This window comes from Rhamphochromis sp. 'chilingali' (genome assembly GCF_963969265.1).
Source record: "Rhamphochromis sp. 'chilingali' genome assembly, chromosome: 3".
Taxonomy (NCBI): domain Eukaryota; kingdom Metazoa; phylum Chordata; class Actinopteri; order Cichliformes; family Cichlidae; genus Rhamphochromis; species Rhamphochromis sp. 'chilingali'.
In genome coordinates this window covers 15,419,563-15,441,755 of record NC_137931.1, presented here as the reverse complement: position 1 = coordinate 15,441,755, position 22,193 = coordinate 15,419,563, and the positions used below count along the sequence as shown (strand labels likewise).

Here is a 22,193-nt window from a genome sequence, read left to right as displayed (position 1 = left end):
AGAGGGCAAGTAGAGCTGTTATAAGGACCTCTTATGCTCAGAAAAACTCATTTCACCTTCTTTTCCAGGTACACATTTACGGGGATTTACACCTTTGAGTCCCTTATAAAGATCCTGGCCAGGGGCTTCTGTGTGGGGAAGTTCACTTTCTTGCGAGACCCGTGGAACTGGCTGGACTTCAGTGTTATCCTCATGGCGTAAGTATTATGACAAACACAGTTAGGATCAGCTTAACATGATATGGCGTAGATTACAAGGCCAAATGCTTTTAATTAGCCCAGCAGCCTAATAAGGCACACTGAATGTGAGAAAAAGAACAGATCAAATGGAGAGCACTGCAGCAATCTGCAGCTTATTCATGTACGCTTTAAAATCGTGGCCAAGAATCTTAACTCTGCTCTGTTATAATGGATGTGAGGCCCCAAAGCACTGTGTATCTCGGCCCATATTAGTCTCATGCCTCAATGACTTCTGCTATCTCCCTTACAACTATAAAAGGCAGCCTTCGGCATTACAGTGCTATTTTTTTTTTTGTGTGTGTGTGACGTAGTATTTGTTACACGCTGAGCACGTAATGTAATAGTACTATCATCTTATTGTGTCTGAGAGAGGTCTGTAGTTGGTAATGGTTGTTTGAGGGGCAGTTTTGTTTCTCACTGGGTTTGCCTGTTCTTTGCTGTGTAGTAACTGTGCATTTAATCCTGCAGGTATATAACAGAGTTTGTAAACCTAGGCAATGTTTCAGCTCTGCGCACATTCAGAGTTTTGCGAGCTTTGAAAACTATCTCAGTAATACCAGGTAAGGCCGCGCCTGCTGCCAGCACTCCTCCCTTTTGTCCTGTGTGTGACTTTTTGTCGTTCCCTCCTCTCCCCTCTTCCCATCCTACGACCCTCTTTTTGTCTTGTCACACCTCATGTGTGTGTGTGTGTGCGTGCGTGTGTGTGTGTGTGCGCATGTGTGTTTGTGCCACACCTTTCCTGAAATGCCCCACATCCCCGCCCACCCCCTCCTTCCCGTCTGCCTCCTCCTTTCCCTTACAGATATGTCACAGAGTTTGTGGACATGGGCAATGTCTCAGCACTGCGAACCTTCAGGGTTCTGCGAGCCCTGAAAACTATATCAGTCATCCCAGGTGAGAGAGCCATCAAGGCCCATGGCGTTAGGGAAATGCTAATGGCTAACTGGCGCTAACATCCAACCCCCCCCCTCCCCCAAGCTCATCTCACTGTAGCTAAGCCGTCCCTCGTGCTGCCTTCGTCCCAAGGCCAGTAAAAGCTGGAATCTGGCCCCAATCTGCACAGATTGACACGATTCTTAGCTTTTAGATACATCCTTTAAGGCAGAATTCTTTTTGGTTGGAATCTATTCTTGCCTTGGGAGCCGTAAGAGTAGATTTCTGTGCACTATTTCATTTTCCTTTTTGCATGAGACATTGCAAAAGCCGATTTTCTGGTGGTAAGCACTTACGTGTGTAGGGTTCCTCCTTACCTTGTTTTTCCTGTGCATGTCTTGTTCAGTGTTGTGTGTTTGAAATTGTGAGAAATTGTGATATGGTGAGTGGTGGTTGGGTAACGGCATTCTTAACACTAACGCAATTCACAGCGCAAACTAACAAAACGTTCATATGCTAATCAACAACAACAATAGAACCCAGGACAGGTACAGACGATAACATTAGCTGATCATTGTCATGGCAACAGCAGTCTCCCCAAGCAGGACAATGGCCCTCATTTGTGTATATGAATGTTTAATGCACAAGTCAGGGATTTCTCAATAGTTTGTCCCTACATTTGTCATTTCTTTATGGAAAAATTAAATAATTATGAACTATCCCTTTAGGAAATTTAAACACAAGTATTTAAAATAAATACTGCTACTAATAAATTATAAATTATAATTATAAAACTAATAATTATTTTAATTATAAATAATTAAAATAATTATGATGCCTTTTGGCTGTTATTTCCACTTTACCAAAACATCATAATCGGCAATAAAGTAAATTGCATATACAAAAATCAAAATACTAACAGAAAGCTTTAGGCTTTAGCCTTCAAATCCAAGCATATTCGTATTCTGCATCTCGTTTTATCATATCATAAAGTATTTTGGGTGTCGTCACTTCTTGGCACTATCCCAGAAATGCTGAAGAATAGGAAGGGTTTTTTTTTTCATTGCAGTGAGTTACTTGTCTTGGCCTGACAGATCACATGCTCCATACCCTCTGCCTGTTTTCTTCTTTATCTTATAGTATGTTATTCTTTTTTCATTTCCACTTTGACTCCATGCAGGCAGGACAAGCACACATGTCATAAATCTTCTTTTTAGGGGGTCAGGGCAAATATTAGAAAATGAGGCCCAATGTGTCCTGCCATTCCTTAAAAAGACAATGTGGAGCCCAAGGAGTTGACTTGGCTTCCAGATTCTAATCCATCAAACATCTGTTAAATGTGCTGGAGCAAGCCACACATCCACAGAGCCAGACTGGCTCTCCTGGAGGTCCCATGTCGTGCCCTGCACAGTCTTAGATAAATGGTTTTAATGTTGTTGTTGTTGTTGAACGGTTTATGTGAACCGGTTTATGTGCCAAAAACTGGCACTGACTCTTTGGATAAAGACCATCATCTATTTCCCCTTTCTATTACTTTTTGCAGCTCTCATAGCTACATTCAGACTCAAGTTAAACACAGTGAGCTCATTCTTTTGTGACAGTGCAAGCAGTGCTGGTGCATGGTGGTATTTTTCAGGAACTGGAACACATTTTGTGATAAAGGGTAATAAAAAAGACGGTTCTGTGAAAAAAATGGTTGTTTAAAGAACGGAGATGTAAATATCTCATCAGTCTTCTATGTAATACCACTCTGTTATGGGAATTTACTTTGTTAAGAGATTTAACGTTCTCATTTTCTTGGTGAGAGTTAGATGAGCAGATATCATTCTCAGTTAAGGTTAAGGATAAATACCAGGCTTTAACAGTCATGCCAGCTAACCTGGCGATATATAGATATCAAAAAACATATCAGCCATCAGGGTCAAAAACATAAATAGAAAAGTTGGAGGTTAATTGTGCCAGATAAAGTGTTTGGTGTTCCAATGAAAGCCTAGGTTTGTTGTAGCAGAAGAATTTTGGAACTGAGCCAAGGGGTTTGTGTTATCATCATACGGTCTTTATTCATCAAACTTGATGTTCTACCAAGTTTATCAATCTAGTGTGGGTTTGCTAAACATTGCTAACATCTTCCAGTCTATATAATATAATTTTCATCAAGAAAATGAATAATACGACTTGATTCCACCATGCACAAACAAAATGTTCAAAGGTTACATGCAGAAATAATTCATCTCTGAAGCACATAAACAAAACTGTAGCTCCTCAACATAAAAAGGCTGGGGTGCAGTCTTCCCTGTATGTGGTGGCCCATTTTCTTTATGCCTTACAAACCAGATGTCTAAGAAATTCATGAGACCATTCTGTGTGTCAGAGGATAAGTCACACTCCAATTTATACTGCACTCCACTGAATGCATGCAGCAGCAGGTTTTCAATGATCCCATCCACAGTACTATGCACTGTCAAAAAAAGAGCTCACTTGAATAGTTTCAGTGACAGTCTGTTTAAAATAAAAGCAATGACTTATTAATGATCATTCTCCCAGAGACCCCAAAACCATAGCACTGTAATGGGCATGAAATACATAAATTTCTCTAGGGGTTTATTCATGATCAGCAGTGGTCTGTGTCAGCTTGGTTCCAGTATGACTGCAAGTAGTTCATACAGGAACCTCCACTGCAGATCATTTTGGCTGCTTTCTCCTGTAAGCTGTTATTAGCTTCTTTACCAGCTAGTGGCTGCAATTAGCAGGCGTTAATCATTCTGCGATGTCCCACTCCTACTCCCGTACCCCCTTGCCTTCTCTCCCATTTAGGTTTGAAGACTATTGTTGGTGCACTGATCCAGTCAGTGAAAAAGCTGTCAGATGTGATGATCCTCACCGTGTTCTGTCTCAGTGTCTTTGCCCTCATCGGCCTCCAGCTCTTCATGGGCAACCTGAGGCAGAAGTGCGTGCGCATTCCTTTGGGCAGCAACACAACTTTGAACAACACACATGAAAGCAACAACACATTGGTGGAGAACATCACATTGGTGGAGAACGTCACGTTCATGGAGAACATCACAAAAAACTCCTTCGACTGGATAGAGTACATCAATGATGAGAGTAAGCCAAATGAATTGGTGAAAGTGTTTCGTGTCTGCCAGGCGCTCATTGGGGTTAAATACAGTCAACTCTCCCACCCTAGATGCTGGTTATAGTCAGAGATAGGTCAGGGTGGTGGCGGTAATGGTCGAGTGGTGGGGGGAGGTCAGGCATGCTGACTTGTTGCCTTGATAGAGAGTGACAGCGATGGCTGGGAGCAGGCGTTGCGCTCTCCAACAAGAGCTGGTGGGAGAATGTGGCAAATGTGCCAGATAATCGCCACAACAATGAAACCCTCCACTTTCACCCCCTCTCTACCTCTCATCATTCTCCCATAGCCCATCTGTGTGGCATGAGCAGTTTAAAGTGTTAGAAAAGGGTGACTCACTGGTTATCAACAAGACATGCACCGGCTACACAACAATCACATAACAAGCCAGAGAAAAAGAAGATGGATACAGAGAGATTACATTTGCATTTCTTTTAAGACCTAAAATGAAAAAGGGATTAAAAAACATTTTTGTTTTTAAAGATAACTGATATACTTATTACACAGTTAAATGATGATATGTGCTTACATCATGAAAAACCACCAAACAGATGAGTAGTGTAAAAACAAATCCTTTCCTTCAGACTTTTAAGCCATATGCTAAAACTGAAGAAAAACCAACAGGGTGCATATTGGCCTTCTTTTGCCACCATTACTCATATCCATGACGCTCATGGCGCTTTGATGTTGTTGTGACTGACCAGCCCTCTATCTCCTCTACCCTCTAGGAAATTACTATTACCTCCCTGGCCGTAGGGATGCTCTGCTCTGTGGAAATGGCAGTGGTGCTGGGTAAGACTCAAAATGTTTTATTTATATGGCCAATTAGACTACACCACAAAGCTTAGTATACGTACACAATCAGTTTTGACACTTGCCACTGTGCAGAAGCATTCCAGGAATCTAAACTGCTGCTCTATCCTCGGGTAAACGTGTAAAATCTAAGGTTATATCATGCGTGTCAATGTGCTGTACTTGTGTTAGTAGATTACTTATCCTTTTTTTTCTTCTTCTTCTTTGTGATCTGCTGAGTAACTCTAAGTAGCTCTAAGTAAGGCCAGACTCCCTATTAAAGTCCTTTGAATGCTATCTTTCATATCATGTTAACTACTGCAGTATCTCAGGGGTTTAAAGGCAAATGTTTATATTTGTTTATGGAAAATTCCTTAGTTATTTTCAATGTCTGTCTCACACTTTGTTCCAGGTCTCAAGTCAGATTGAGCAGGTAGTTTTGTACTGTGTAATTGTGTGGATGCTTAAGCATCCACACTATTGAGTTCCTGTTTCTCTTTATTGATTATTGAAGTTGTTTTTATGATGGTAAAGGCTCGTGTATAGCGTAGCATGGGGGGGGGGGGACAGTGATACTCTGTAATATGCAGCAGTGTCATTAAAGTAAATTGTCTCTATCTGTCAGAATGGAAATGTGAATGGACAGAGGTATGGACAGAGGTTTTGTTCTACTATACTTTGCATTGACAGTATGCATTGTGACAATAATAACTAAATTTCAGGGTTCTGATCCCTCAAACTTACTCTTATTACTTCTCTTTTAAAATAATATAAAAAGTACATCTAATCCAAAGTGTTGTTTTCTCAAAGGGTCTGCCCAGAGGGCTTTTCATGTTTGAAAGCAGGTCGCAATCCAGACTACGGCTACACCAGCTTTGACACCTTCAGCTGGGCCTTCCTGTCCTTGTTCCGCCTCATGACCCAAGACTACTGGGAAAACCTCTACCAGCAGGTGGGTAGGCCTCTACAGCAGGGGTCCCCAATCCCAGTCCACGAGGGCTGGTGTCCCTGCAGGTTTTATATGTGTCCTTGATCCATCACAGCTGATTTAAATGGATAAATTACCTTCTCAACATGTCTTGAAGTTCTCCAGAGGCCTGGTAATGAACTAATCATGTGATTCAGGTGTGTTGACCCAGGGTGAGATCTAAAACCTGCAGGGACACCGGCCCTCGCGGACTGGTATTGGGGTCCCCTGTTCTACAGCATCACTGTGCCTTATTTCTGAGGACTAAAGGATGCATATTGTGCCCGTTTCTTGTTTTCTTGTCTTAAAAATAATCCAGCTGTTTTGGATTTTGCAGACTTTGCGTGCAGCAGGGAAGCCCTACATGATCTTCTTCGTGCTGGTGATCTTTCTGGGGTCTTTTTACCTGGTCAACCTGATCTTGGCTGTGGTGGCCATGGCTTATGACGAGCAAAACCAGGCCACCATCGAGGAGGCCCAGCAGAAAGAGGAGGAGTTCCAGGCTATGCTGGAGCAGCTGAAGAGACAGCAGGAGGAGGCACAGGCAGGACATTCATCTTTTTTCTTTAGAACTGATACTTTAAAGCTAAAGAGAAGAGGTTACTTGTATAAGTAACCTCCTCTCTTTAGCTATTTAATTATAATGATTATCTGAGAAATTTTATTTGACATTTTTTTCATGTGGGCATTTATTGTTAAATAACTGTCCATATTAATTAATGTTGTTTCAAACTGCTGAGGAAAGAGAAGTTTGGGAGCTTTGTTTTTATTCGCCTTTTTGTTAATGAGGCCCAGGCAACTCTGGAGATTTGCTGTTGTGGTTGACTGGAAAATATTAGATGCCAAATTAAATAATGTAGTTGTTCGACTTATAAATGAACACACTTGAAATAAAACGGGTCAAATGGCTTCGTTTCTATTGCGTTGATTGGTCTCAGCACTGTTTGCAGCAGATGCATCATAGCTAAGCAGCCAGTGGTACTGAGTTGAGTGGTATCTTCACAGGATGTTGCTGATTAGTTTGCAAACTACACTCTATAATGGCACTGTCATTTTTTCATAGTATAACTCTACCATCAAACATTGACCAATACATTAATTTTCATTTTTAAAAAGTATTTGTTTAACATTCTAATGTGCTTGTTTCTTGCTTCCTTATTATATTAATGTACATGAGTCATTTCATAGCTGCATTTTCAGCGCTCCTTCTCCACCTCTGATCTCTCCTTCAGTGGTTCTGCTCAAGCATTCAGATGTTTTTATTACCCCTCAGCAGTAAAAGGCTGATGGGGTATTTCTGTATCCCTGTCGGACGGGCAGGAGGGCAACACAGACACCCAAACTCAAGAGCTTTCAAAGGGACTTGATACCAAAGATAAATCTACTAGGAGGTTGAGGGGTTGCCATGAGAGACTGTTAAATTCTTATGCTAAAATATAATTATATGTTTTACACTGAAGTGTAGCACATACACATTTCCAAGACATTCCTATCCCAATAACGGTATATCCAATGAAACAGACAATGTGTTTAATTTTAAAAAGACTGTAAACTAAGTATCTAAGCATCCACACAGTTTGTTGTTTTTCTTGAAAAATGTTATAAATGCAAGAATGGTTTGACTGGAAATAAACAAAAGTCAATTTTTAGAAGGTATCAGACGTGTTTGGCTGTTACTGTTTTTGCTGCTGCGCTCAGCTGCCAGGCTACTCTCCTCCGCTTCAGTCTGCCAGAGCCTCTGAGACAGTCGCTGGGTTGCTATGACAACTGTGTTTGTGTTCGGATTGGCTGGCAGGTTGCCGCGGCAGCAGCCACAGAGAGTGGCGAATACAGCGGGAGAGGACGCCCTACCTCCGAGTCCTCCTCAGGGACATCTAAGCTCAGCTCGAAAAGCGCCAAAGAGCGACGCAACAGGCGGAAGAAGAGGAAGCAGAGGGAGGAAGAGGAGGAGAGGGGGTGCCGTGACAAGTTCCACAAATCTGAGTCTGAGGACAGCATCAAGAGGTCCAGCTTCCGTTTCTCTATTGATGCCAACAGGCTTTCTTATGAGAAGAGATGCTCTTCACCCAACCAGGTAAATAAAAAGAGTTCAATAAAATCAAGACAGTGTTGTCTAATATTTATTCAAATCAGTATGCATTTGTGAAGAAGTGATGTAAAATGAACAATCTTGCTTTTTCTTTGCAATGTCAAAGAATCCTTGAAAAATTCCTGAAATAGATACAGATCTGTATCAGCTTTCAAAGGTCATCCCTTGTAAGCTTGGCCAAACCCCACACTGGGTAAGATTTTTAATGAAATTATGTAGAATTGTATGACTAACCATACCAGCAACTAAATGAGCTGCAGACTGTGAACAGATCCATCTCTAATGGGGTAAAAAAAACTAAACATTACTTGTTTATTATTGAGGCCTAGAGATGCCAGTAGAGAGAATATATTGAGACAGACTAACTATTTCATCTTTACGCTAAGTTAAGCTAACCTCATTAGTGTAAACTCATGTTGGCTGTAGCTCTGGAGGTTACCATTTTCCAGAAGTACACGGGTAGAAAATGCATACGCTTCAGTCAGGTTCAGTTAGATGCTGCATTCTCCTTCATGTCCTCTATAATTACTTTCCTTACTTATCTAACCCCATCTCCGCCCCCCCCAGTCTCTTCTCAGTATCCGTGGCTCAATCTTCTCACCTCGGAGGAACAGCCGTGCAAGTCTTTTCAGCTTCCGTGGCCGGGCGCGAGACATGGGCTCCGAGAACGACTTTGCGGATGACGAGCACAGCACCTTTGAGGAGAGCGACAGTCGCCGGGGCTCCTTGTTCTTGCCGCGCCGCCTCGAGCGCCGGTGCAGTGCCGTTAGCCAGACCAGCCTCGGAGCACCTCGGATAATGCTGCCCGCCAATGGCAAGATGCACTGTGCAGTAGACTGCAACGGTGTGGTGTCACTGGTCGGTGGAACTTCTGTAACAACCTCTCCTGTAGGTCTCCTGCTGCCTGAGGTGACTTAACGGTTTCATGGTTTATTTTCCCATTGACTTCCTCCAGTTCATACCTTTCCCTTTATTTGATTTCCTCATTATTCTGTTGTTGAAAAATAGATATGAGATATCATATTGTCATATTAAATTCTCATTACATTGGTACACATTTCTTGACAAGGTCTGTAGCTGTAAATGATGCAGGATTGTACAACAGTACTATTAATCTTACAAAACCCAACACTACTGCATGAGAGATCAGATAGAACCAGAAGGAAGGTAACTGGGTACATTTGCTTGAGTACTTCACTGGAGTGGAGATTTAAAATACTTTTACTTGTAGTGTAAGAATTTCTATGTTCTGCTGCTTTCTGCTTTTTCAATGCTTATTTTATACTTTATTTAGCTAAAGATACTTACTAGTTTGCAGATAATTTGCTTTATTATTAACATAAGAAATTTAAGTAATAAGTAATTAAAATCTTCAACAACTGAAACTTTAAAGAGGAAGATGCACATCAGCAGATAGTTGTGATCAATAATACGTATATAGTGCTGTGTATGATTATGACACTTAATCAATATTCTTTAAATATTTTGATTATTCAAATTTTGTGCTATTAAGCTACAAAGTAGAAATCTAAGTTGTAATAAGTTCAAAAAAAGAAAAATTGTTTAGCAAAACAGTTCTGGTGCATTAAATGACAACGTGTATTGCAGCGATACTAAAAAGACAGCCTCACAGTGTGTGTTTCTTTTTCTTGTATGTTTTTTTACAGGGGACAACTACAGATACTGAGCTTAAGAAACGGCGGTCGGGTTTTCACCAGCCATCTATGGATTATTTAAATGAACCAGGTGGCCGACAGAGAGCCATGAGTGTGGCCAGTATCCTCACCAACACTATGGAAGGTCAGGTCATACACATTTGTAAATCCAGAGAAATAAAACAAACTGCATTCTGAACCCATTAAAACTCATGAAGATGTTTTTATTGTACTCCAGAACTTGAAGAGTCGAGACAAAAATGCCCTCCTTGCTGGTATAGATTTGCCAACACCGGCCTGATCTGGGATTGTTGTCCTGCGTGGCTGAAAATCAAAGAGATTGTCAGCATGGTGGTCATGGATCCATTTGTGGATCTAGCAATCACAATTTGCATAGTCCTCAACACCCTTTTCATGGCCATGGAGCATTACCCCATGACAGAAGAATTTGATAATGTCCTTTCTGTGGGAAACTTGGCAAGTATTCATTGTGTTTCACTTAAACTTGACAAAACCAGAACCATTGTCATTGTGAGTCATCTTTTATAATCCAGATTGATTTAAAACTGCTTTTATTCCCCATTGTTAGGTGTTTACGGGCATCTTCACAGCAGAGATGTGCTTTAAGATTATCGCTCTGGATCCCTACTATTACTTCCAGGAGGGCTGGAACATCTTTGATGGCATTATTGTTAGCCTCAGCCTGATGGAGCTTGGCTTGGCTAACGTTGAAGGGCTGTCTGTACTCAGGTCCTTCAGATTGGTAAGATCACTCACAGATACGCTGGGTTCAGAACGCCTCAGTCTCCAATAACACCAAGATGTTTCAAAAAATTCTCTTTAATAATGAGGGAATGATGTAATAACAGCACATGAAAGGCATCACTGAAAGTTACTTTTGTCTTTGGTGTAAAGTGAGATCTCCCTGTTTCATCCGATTAGCTTTTTGACTTTTGCTAGTTGTAAAGAGAGACAACAAGTACGTAATGGACTTGACTGACCACTCAGTGGTTTACATTACGAATCACATTCACACATTAACACATCACTTAATTTAATGCACTTTAAGCACTTTAGTTGGTCAGAAGGTTCCTTTGTGAGTGCGCATGCGCCATTAGCGTGCTGCCTGCTGTAACCCCTAATTTCCCTCGGGATGAATAAAGTATTCTGATTCTGATTCTGATGTCTGCCTCACATCTATTCCCACTGAAATTTCAAATGACCACTTAGCCTAACATGCTTGTTTTTGGATTGTAGTTTCAGTAGATTATTAAAGTTATTGGAAAAACAGATCTGTTCATGTAATATGTGGCAAAAGACAAGAAGTAATTAGAAGCACAAAAACAACTTGTCTCACTCAAAATGAGGATTGCATATGAAACATGGACATGGCCACCCATTGGTTTGCAGACTTCATATTGAGCTGAGGATTTTCACTAAGAAAGCAGTGGATCTCTCTGAGAAACTGAGGGCACTGCATGTCTCAAGGCCTCAGACACACAGGCTAAGATACTGGTTGGTGACTTCTCATAACCCACGGTCACTACAAATGTGCATTCCTAGCCAGTTGGCAAGTCATTGCTGGCTGTCACCAGGTGAAATCTGCTGCAAATAGGGTGTTGCTCACAAGAAGCCAAACCTTCTTGTGAATGCTTTGGCTGCGAGCAGATTGCTGTGGTTGCCCAAGACACTGTCTTAAAATAAAATAAAAATACATGTCATTTTATTCTCCGAGCTGTAGTGAAACTGTAAGTACCATCGTGCAATCTGGAAGTGGAGAACAGTTGGTCCTTACCATTGCTACCAACACATTTCAAGAGATACAGCTTTTTCTTTGAAGGCAAATGTGCTCAACTTCAGGTTGGCGTCCCACTTCTCACAGTATCACTATTGCTTGATGGGTAGTTTGCAAAAGTTGCATAGAGATTGGCATTTTCTATAGTGCAATAACCAATACCACTTTTGACCAGTGTCACGCTAGCAACTGCCAGCAGCCTGTAGAAACTACTTGACAGCCATTCACAGAATACATATTTTTACCTAGGGGGTAATCAGGGGTCGCTGACCAGTCACTGACCTGCATTAATGTGGCTCTAGCAACCAGTTTCAGAGAGACTTCTAGCACGCTCCTGCGTAAACATTTGTGACTGGTCAGGGAATACATTTCTCTTGTGACCGGTGGTTGCCAGATGATCACTGATCGGTCTTTAGGGCTGTGTGACTAAACTTAATCAGGAAAATGTGTACAATGAATCACGTGAAAAGTAGATGGTAGTGGTAAATGGACTGGTTCTTATATAGTGCTTTTCTACTCTACCTGAGCACTCAAAGCACTTTATACAACTTGCCTCATTCACCCATTCATACAAGCAGAAAAAGCAGAAAAGAGTCTATGGGCTGCTGGTATTCACTTCTATACAATCTGACTTTCAGAGTAGTCAACCCCTGATGGCCATCAGAAGACACACACATTTAAACACGTGACTTTCTTTTTTGGACTAAGAAACTAGGCCTGTTGGTGGTCTATAAATAAAACATGTGTCAGTAACTGATAAGATTAAAATCTGATATATATAATATATATATATATAATTTCTTTTCCTCAAACAGCTGAGAGTCTTCAAACTAGCCAAGTCTTGGCCGACTTTGAACATGCTCATCAAGATCATCGGTAACTCTGTGGGTGCTCTGGGAAATTTGACTCTGGTGCTGGCCATCATCGTGTTCATCTTCGCTGTGGTGGGCATGCAGATGTTTGGCAAAAACTACAAGGAGTGCGTGTGTAAGATTTCAGAGGACTGCATGTTGCCCCGCTGGCACATGCACGATTTCTTCCACTCCTTCCTTATCGTGTTCCGGGTGCTGTGTGGAGAGTGGATTGAAACCATGTGGGACTGCATGGAGGTGGCAGGACAGACTATGTGTCTTATCGTCTTCATGATGGTCATGGTGATTGGAAACCTGGTGGTATGGGCTCAATATTTTCTTTTAAGTTTTTCACCTTTGGACAGCCATTAAGCTACGTACACACTGGAAGCGATCTGCTTGTGGCACATGTTGTTGAATCTAATGAAACTGGTTGCTTGTGGACATTCTATGCTCCGGTTGCGTAGGTGAGCTAACATATTTACTACCAGGTCATATATCAGTTAGCTGTATTCTTCACTCTAATTGGTCTTTGCTTCAGGTGCTCGCTTGTAACTTGAGCAAGTTTCTTTTTAGGAAGTTTATCTCTAAACATCATTCGCTTTCTATGGTATCTAGTCGCCAGGTTGCTGCAAATCATTTCCGGGGTGTACGTAGCTGTAGAGTTTTTATCAAATGTCGAGTTCATAGGGCAAAGAGTTAAATCTGTATAAAATAGAGTTTTTATGTTTTCCTGCCATGACTCTTTCCTAGGTTCTAAATCTCTTCCTGGCTCTCCTACTGAGTTCATTCAGTGCCGACAACCTGGCGGCAACCGATGAGGACAGCGAGATGAACAACCTGCAAATTGCTGTGGGCAGGATCCAGCGGGGCATTGCATTTGTCAAAAACGTAGTGCGGCAGTTCCTCCAGAGCTTGTGCTTTGGCAGGGGCGGAAAGGGCTCTGGTCTTGCTGAGGAAAGCAAACCCCTGGATGAACTACACAGCAATGGCAAGGGCAACTGCATTTCCAATCACACAACAGTGGAAATCACCAAAGACCCCAGTGGGGTGTACATGAGGGAGGGCAACGGACGACCAGGAGGGCTGGTGGTTGGGGTCAGTGTAGGACGGGACAGTACGGGAAAATACCCAGTTGAGGACTGTGACTACATGTCATTTATTCATAACCCCAGCCTGACAGTCACGGTGCCTATTGCTGTGGGCGAGTCAGACTTTGAGAACCTAAACACAGAAGATTTCAGTAGCGACTCATCTGACGTGGAGGGCAGCAAAGAGGTAAGATGAAAAATGAAGTGACTGCAGTATGTCAGATTAACAGAAATCTCTTGAATGACACAGCTTTTGTATTTGATTAGCTCCTTTATGTGTAAACTTAACACCCAATAGAAGTCAATCACTATATGAATAAGTCAAGAGATTGCCTTTTGAGAAATTTTCCAGAGACAGTCAAGCAGTTTTAAAATAACACACCTGCTGACTCATTTGTACATGCATCATGCCGTGTTGCTGATGAAATCTGCTCGAGATTTTAGTCAGACCTGCAGCTCTTGGCAGTAGAATAAGATACAACGTTACAAATAATGACTCAAATTTGCATTTTGACCAATGAAACAGTTTAACGTTGACCATATACATAAGGCTATGTGTCTCTGTAATATTTCATGTAGACTTGCTTAATATCTTGTTTTCTTTAGGGGACATGTGTGCCTGTGTGGAGAAAGACTTAATGAAGCAGCCGTATTATTAGAAATGTAGAGATGTTGCTCTATCAGCTTGCGTCCGGACATTAATAAAATGTTTAAACAAAACAAGTTACCTCACCCTTAAGACATGTTTTTCTTTTCTAATTCATTGCCTATTCTAGTAGAGCAGCAGCTACATTTGCTCTTGAGCCTTGCCAGGCTGACAGAGCACTGAGACTGTGCTCCCCGGTGATGTCAACCTGTTACTGTGGGTGTGGTGCCAATTATCTGTGATTCAAAACAACCCAGAAGACTATGTCCACTATATTATGTCGACGGCACCTCATCATCCATATATGAATCAGGCAATGGTGATCTTTAAACCCTGTATCGAGTAGTTGGTGAGCCATTATATTCATGCAGCAAACGATGCTGTGTTGTCATAATATTTAATGTCATAAACTCAAATTATAGCAAACATCAATTTAAACATTAGGAGCTACACCGGTGAGGGGTTGGTGGATGTTCTTATTGTGTATGCGTTGTGTGAGACGTGTCAACCCACTGTTTTTGCATTGCTGTTAGGAAATGTGTATTTGGGGACAGCTAAAGTCATATTCTCTGAGGATAAGTGGTCCCCTTGTTGTGTGTTGTGGGCTGACCAGTGAAAACAGATTTGAGGTTGTATGTTAGCTTTTGGTGTGTATGACTTACTTTGTTTAACCCCCCGTTTGTTATTGCAGCGGTGTCACAGGCGCTCTCAAGGTTTTCAGTGAGAGGAGAATTGTAAGACCTCTTTATTGTACCATAGCACTAACCATGAGGACTGCCTATGCCATTTACAGACAAACAACACACTTACTTTTTTGTCATACCTTCAATGGATTGCCCATTTTTGTTCTTTGCCTGGTCTGCCCTCCGTTCCCCTACCCCACCCTACCCCTCCTTCTTTGCTTTATCCCCTCCCTTTCCCAAACAGCAGGGCACTCACTGCTGTAACCTCTGAGTCCTTCTGTAACCCCCCCCTACCCCACCCGCCCCTTTCATAATTTATCTCTGAGCATCAGGCTGTATTGCAGTTCCAAACCATTAAGAATGAGCAACACCACCTCTTTTTCCATTGATAGATAAACTCATCTAACATGACGTTTGCTTTTGATTTCATTGCTTGGTTTTTGACTTGGTTTTGGGACTTGATTGGCATCAAACACTCCGAGCTTGAGAATGAAGGAAGAGAGGAAGAGGAGAATGAAGAGGAGTAAGGGGGAAAAAGATGGAATGGGGAAATGAATTTTGCTTTAGCTGGACAAAATTCATTTGTCTGGTTCATAGCCCATGCATACATACATGAAAAACTTGTTTTTTGTCTTACTTGAGTAATAGCGGAATGATGAAAGATTCTTAACAGAATTCTTTCCGAGAAGAAAATAAAGAAATGCTGATGTGTAAATGATGACTTTTGCAGGGTGGTAAAACAGGTAACACATGGCTGGTTATACTGAATCAGAGTTATTTAAATGAGGGCAAATGCTTTATATATACATGCTTAAGAAGCCACCTCTGTTGTTGGCGCTTCTGCCCCTGTGTTATCGACTTTTGTTACACTGCAAATATTTCATCACCTGATAATTAAGTCTACCAGTTATTATCCCGATAAAAATATGTTAGGTTAAGACTAAAAGCCTTGTATGTAGTTGACATCCAGAAGAGGTAACATGGGTTTCTTATTAAAGGTGAGAAATAGAGCGGGAGGAAACCACCCTTCCAGAAAACACTTGCAAGCAGCATGCTTCCATCATTCCCATGCCGTATTAGCTGGGTCCCACGGCAATCAGGGCTGCTGCACTGTCAGACCGACATGAGGAAACAACACCATCTCTGCCCAAAGAAAACAGACAGGAAGCCTTGCGTCACCCAAAAAGTCTCACTATATGCAGATGATTTTGTAATGGACATCACTGCATGTGAGGGTTTTAGAAAAGCGTTAGCAGTGTGCATAATTCACGGTAAGGAGGGCAGAGAGAAGGTTGAGGTGGAGGACACAAATCTTAGTCCTGGATGTTTCTGGGTATGTGTGGATGCTAATTCCGGATGTTTTACAAATGGGAACCCAAAAAATACCTGCCAGACCACATGCTGTCTTATAAACAGTGCACAGTACTGGTTTTTGCTGGTAAGCTAATGTGGTTCTCCGTCTACTTCAACACAAACAGAAGGAGCTTGTACACTGCTTTCAAGGAATGGAAATAAATGGTGTTTTCATGTCACTGAGGAAAATTTTCAGCGGCAGTTCTGAAGGTGGATTTTAGGATTGAGGGTGGGAAAAGAATTTCAGATCATAATTTTTAGAAAAGAAATGGGATAAATATCTTTAACAAATTGATTTTGAGTCAGTTTCAGTGGACATGAAAACACTGGAGCACACGTTCTGCTTGGTACTATTTCAGGCTTGGATTGATAATGCACTGGAATACTGCATGAACTATTCCTCGAACTGAGGTCACATCAAACGTACCCACAGTGCATTTCCATAACGCCAACTTCCCCATGCCACGTATTCTGATTTGAGCCATCAGATAAATCTAATTCCTAAGCCTGTAGGTACATTTGATCGATGCTGCATGTGATGATGATGATACAATGACTTTAAAGAGCCCAACTCTGTGAGCTATTACAGTGCCTAGTCCTCACACTATGGTATTCAATCGTGGCACTGGGGTACGTGTGACTGGAGAATCACAATGATAACCAGCTCAGAAGGTTGGCTCCTATAACCAAGGGACTTCAGTGTGATGCATTGTAGTGTGACTTTGTCCTCTCGTGTCCTTCCTCATCCATGCAGAAGCTCGACGTAGAGCCCCAGCCACTGAGCTCATCGGAGGGGAGCACAGTCGATATCCGCCCCCCTGGAGATGGGGTTGATTCAGTGGAGCTGGAACCTGAGGAGTCACTGGACCCAGAAGCCTGCTTTACAGAGGGTAAGTGGGATGCAAGGGTGATAGGCAGGGATGATGATGGAAAGTGGGAAGGTGGACCAGAGCGAGGAAGATGGGGAGACAAAACACTTCCAGAGCACATTTCAAGACTTGGAGTAAATCGCATTAACTGCTTGTGCTTAGCACAGGTCTGTCTGACTAACAACTGAGTGACAGTGAATTCAAATGCTCAGCGGAACAGATAAAAATGTGGTCTGTGGGGTTCTGTTGTTTTGTAATGTAACCTGACATTTTATCTGACATACCTTTAGTACCATTAAAGCTACTTTCAGCAGCTCTGCTGTTCATAAAGGGGTCACTACAGCGGGTAGCTCTGACTATTTAATTTGGGAGATTTTTATGTCGCGTGGCCTTCCTGAGGGGATTTGTGTCTCCTCCTGGGATCGAGGCAGAGATATTTTGCTTGTTAGGTGTGTAAACCACTACTGGAGCCACCTCCAGTACAATCGTGAATATGCATATAACAGATGTAAGCAATATATTATGACTTGCATTATGAGTGTGCGTAAATCATAGCAGCAGATGAAAGCATAAGACCCCGAATGAATTAACAACAAAGAACAACATATTTTAACGCTATTCTATGTTACTAATATGTCAAATAGAACATTAAGACCCTTTCAGTGAGCAATCATATTTTAACTTTCAGTGGATTTTCAAACAACTGCATGGAAAGATTTTATGAAATGTTGGTGAAAAAAAATAAACTGAACTGAATTCTGTATGCTGCCTGAAAGTTTTGTGGACTCCTTTGATTTTGTTTTTCAATTTTTTTAAGCTTTTGCATTTTCATAAGATAGCATAGAAGAGAGACAGGAAAGCAGAGAGTGTGAGAGTGTGTGGGAGAAGATGTACAGCAAAGGGCCTTGGGTCAGAACCAACCCTGGGCCACTGCATTCAGCCTTGTGGCATCTGGTTGCCTACTCAGGTTGTGAGCTAAACAGGCATGCTTAACATGTGACTTTGATTTGAATCACACCACTTTAATAGTTTGCAGTGAAGCATGGTCACAGATCTAGAGCAGTAAGCTTGGTTGGTTTATCAGTTTTTGCGTAAAAAAATGATTGAAATCAATAATTAATGACATTAGGACATTTCTGGATGTTTGGATATTTATTTCAGTCACTTTAAGGTTATTTACAAAATAAAACCCCTCAAACAAAAAAAGCTGACTGATTTCTTGTGGGTAATTTTGTTAACACATTCAGTTGGATCAAAAAGGGATTACATCAAAGCTCTTCTTTGGTCCCAACTACTAAACAGCATCTTCTAAGTTCGCTGTTGCCATCTGCATACATAAAAATTCCCATTCACTACTTACATTCAGAATCGAGCCAGAACATCATAGGTCTGAAATAGATTTCCCAAAATTCCTCCACAAATAGTGATGTAGTTGCTACAGGATAGCGATTGCTGTTAAACTGTGAGGTGACATAAGTGCAACCTTGCTTTTTGAGAATGACACAAATATTAGTTTTCACAAAGTTTGCTGCTAAACTGCTTTTAGATCTTTGTCTCAGATGTTTCTGTGATGTACTGAAATATAATTACAAGAACTTCATACGTTTCAAATTACATGACAAATGCAAAGAGTCAGTACTTGCAGTGTTGGCCCTTCTTTTTCAGGACCTCTGCAATTTGACTGGGCATGCTCTCAATCAACTTCTGGGCCAAATCCTGACTGATAGCAACCCATTCTTTCATAATCACTTCTTGGAGTTTGTCAGAATTAGTGGGTTTTTGTTTGTCCACCCGCCTCTTGAGAATTGACCACAAGTTCTCAATGGGATTAAGATCTGGGGAGTTTCCAGGCCATGGACCCAAAATTTCAACGTTTTGTTCCCCGAGCCACTTAGTTATCACTTTTGCCTTATGGTACGGTGCTCCATCGTGCTGGAAAATGCATTGTTCTTCACCAAACTGTTGTTGCATTGTTGGAAGAAGTTGCTGTTGGAGGGTGTTTTGGTACCATTCTTTATTCATGGCTGTGTTTTTGGGCATAATTGTGAGTGAGCCCACTCCCTTGGATGAGAAGCAACCCCACACATGAATGGTCTCAGGATGCTTTACTGTTGGCATGACACAGGACTGATGGTAGCACTCACCCTTTCTTCTCCGGACAAGCCTTTTTCCAGATGCCCCAAACAATCGGAAAGAGGCTTCATCTGAGAATATGACTTTGCCCCAGTCCTCTGCAGTCCATTCACCATACTTTCTGCATAAGATCAATCTCTCCCTGATATTTTTTTTGGAGAGAAGTGGCTTCTTTGCTGCCCTTCTTGACACCAGGCCATCTTCCAACAGTCTTCGCCTCACTGTGTGTGCAGATGCACTCACACCTGCCTGCTGCCATTCCTGAGCAAGCTCTGCACTGGTGGCACTCCGATCCAGCAGCTGAATCCTCTTTAGGAGACGATCCTGGCGCTTGCTGGACTTTCTTGGATGCGCTGAAGCCTTCTTAACAAGAATTGAACCTCTTTCCTTGAAGTTCTCGATGATCCTATAAATTGTTGATTTAGGTGCAATCTTAGTAGCCACAATATCCTTGCCTGTGAAGCCGTTTTTATGCAACGCAATGATGGCTGCACGTGTTTCTTTGCAGGTCACCATGGTTAACAATGGAAGAACAATGATTTCAAGCATCACCCTCCTTTTAACATGTCAAGTCTGCCATTCTAACCCAATCAGCCTGACATAATGATCTCCAGCCTTGTGCTCATCAACATTCTCACCTGAGTTAACAAGACGATTACTGAAATGATCACAGCAGGTCCTTTAATGACAGCAATGAAATGCAGTGGAAAGGTTTTTTTTGAGATTAAGTTAAATTTCATGGCAAAGAAGGACTATGCAATTCATCTGATCACTCTTCATAACATTCTGGAGTATATGCAAATTGCTATTATACAAACTTAAACAGCAACTTTTCCAATTTCCAATATTTGTGTCATTCTCAAAACTTTTGGCTACGACTGTACAACCAGTTGACAACTATTTGAGTTGGATGGACTACTCCAGCGACTTACTGTGCCAATAATATGGACTTATTGGCACAAACTGACTCCAATCTGTGTGAAAGTGAATCCAGTCGGTCCGAGTCAGACCTAAATGTTTGGAAACTGGTTGCCTCTCACCAGCTAATCTGAGCAACAGCTTTGCAATCAAAGTAGCACCCAGAAATACAACACAATACAAATACAACAGAATACAACACCCTCAACCCCTGGGCAACCATTTGGTCACCACAACTTATTGCAGTCAATCACAGAATATGAAAATTCTTCAATAAAAACAGTGTGTGGGGGGAGGGTCGACCCTGATCACAATGAAACTTCAAGAAGTCATGAACAGGACAGAAGCAGTGTTATGTGAAATAACAACAAAAGACTCAATTATTGTAACAGCAGTGAAAATTCAGTTTATTCTGGGATTTTGTTGGCTAAAATGTTAGCAACAACCTTTACCGTATTAAGGCATGCAGTTCGTATTCATATAACTTATCTGGATAACAGAAAGCAGTCCCGCAATATGTTATCCAGTGGGGCCGTGTTTATGTGTTGATTCACCATGGAGTTTTGATACCTGGGTTTCATTTCTCATTCTGTTTTCTCTGTGCCTGCAGGCTGTGTGCGCAGGTTCCAGTGCTGCCAGATCAGTGAGGAGGGAGACAAGTTTAAGAGCTGGTGGACACTCAGGAAAACCTGCTTTATCATAGTAGAGCATAACTGGTTTGAATCCTTCATCATATTCATGATTCTGCTGAGCAGTGGAGCACTGGTGAGTGGGTGTTAGACATCTTGATAAACACTGCTGGGGTCTGTCTTATGAACAGAGTTTGTTCTTCACTGCACTCGTTTGGCTTGCTTTTATATACTTTCTGTTTTTATTTCACAGTCTGAAAGCACCACATTTAGGACAGCTTCAGTTCTCTAAGCAGTTACTGTACCTGTTAACATTCTGAATAGATCTTTGATGAATCACTTATTTCACACTTCACTATTTCTATCTAAAGTTTCTATAAAATATTCCATGCTGCACAGGCTTTTGAGGACATTTACATCGAGCAGCGGCGGACCATCAAAACCGTGCTAGAGTACGCAGACAAAGTGTTCACTTACGTCTTCATCCTTGAAATGCTGTTAAAGTGGGTGGCATATGGCTTTGTCAAGTACTTCACCAATGCCTGGTGCTGGCTGGACTTCTTAATTGTAGACGTAAGTATATTCAGTGTTCGCTCTTATTAAAATTAAGCCTCCAATCTGGTGTACAATGAGACAATAGAACCAGAAAGCACCTTAACAGCATATGGACTGGTAACTGGAACAGACCGCTACCATGGCCCACACCAAGACTTAAGTTAGCAAAGTCAGCTGAATCTTCTTCCCTCCATTCTTTGTGATAACATAAGCCAGCTCATTAAACATTTGACAAGAAAGAAAATTAACTTTAATAACAGCCATGCTGACATAATTGTAGTTAACTTATTGTTCTGTCATTTCTTTACTTGAAGTTGTTTTTCTAACACTCATTATAGCACAGAGCAAGTGAAATCCTTTCATTTTTCACCCTTCACCCTGCTTATCTGATATTATCTCCTCTCAGGTGTCCTTGGTCAGCCTGGTAGCAAATGCTCTGGGCTACTCTGAGCTTAGTGCCATCAAATCTCTGAGGACACTGCGAGCTCTACGGCCCCTGAGGGCCTTGTCTCGGTTTGAGGGCATGAGGGTAAGAACAGCAGGAATACTGTTTGTGGGCAAGTTGAAAAAAAAGAATTAAGATCAATTCTCACACCAACCAATTACATCTTCCATATGCTTCAAAATGTCTAGGTTTCAGATATTCAGTTAAATTGTAAAATATGATGGAATTCAGTTTTACTTTTATCTGTTTATGTACCAATAGTTAAGGGAAAAAAATACCACTCTCTTGTTAGTTAGTACAGTTGATGCCTTGAGCACCTGCAAATTGTTAAAAACACACATTTCTGACATGCATATAAATCCCTATTTTTATAGTTTAAACCCTAAATATGCCCGAAATACGTGAGAGAGCTACGGGCAGTAAAATGTTACGATTCTGGAATACTGGACTGCCCGAGATGAATAATGCTCTTGGATT

General features: G+C 41.5%; 1 protein-coding gene across 2 annotated transcripts in view; it reads left to right on the top strand.

Annotated features, from left to right (window-relative positions):
- LOC308394644 (sodium channel protein type 2 subunit alpha-like) overlaps positions 1 to 22,193 on the top strand; it is a 40,634-nt gene that overhangs the window by 8,019 nt on the left and 10,422 nt on the right. Inside the window, exons 5-21 of one of the 2 annotated variants that reach the window (XM_080879053.1) lie at positions 69 to 197; positions 1,042 to 1,133; positions 3,927 to 4,217; positions 4,974 to 5,037; positions 5,848 to 5,989; positions 6,342 to 6,548; positions 7,800 to 8,078; positions 8,661 to 9,002; positions 9,761 to 9,893; positions 9,987 to 10,225; positions 10,338 to 10,511; positions 12,359 to 12,715; positions 13,148 to 13,672; positions 16,922 to 17,057; positions 20,698 to 20,852; positions 21,116 to 21,289; positions 21,678 to 21,800. In XM_080879053.1, coding sequence (XP_080735179.1) covers positions 69 to 197; positions 1,042 to 1,133; positions 3,927 to 4,217; positions 4,974 to 5,037; positions 5,848 to 5,989; positions 6,342 to 6,548; positions 7,800 to 8,078; positions 8,661 to 9,002; positions 9,761 to 9,893; positions 9,987 to 10,225; positions 10,338 to 10,511; positions 12,359 to 12,715; positions 13,148 to 13,672; positions 16,922 to 17,057; positions 20,698 to 20,852; positions 21,116 to 21,289; positions 21,678 to 21,800 — 3,562 coding nt within the window. Of the gene's footprint in view, positions 1 to 68; positions 198 to 707; positions 800 to 1,041; positions 1,134 to 3,926; positions 4,218 to 4,973; positions 5,038 to 5,847; positions 5,990 to 6,341; positions 6,549 to 7,799; positions 8,079 to 8,660; positions 9,003 to 9,760; positions 9,894 to 9,986; positions 10,226 to 10,337; positions 10,512 to 12,358; positions 12,716 to 13,147; positions 13,673 to 16,921; positions 17,058 to 20,697; positions 20,853 to 21,115; positions 21,290 to 21,677; positions 21,801 to 22,193 lie in introns of both variants that reach the window. The other variant, XM_080879052.1, reaches the window with a different exon arrangement.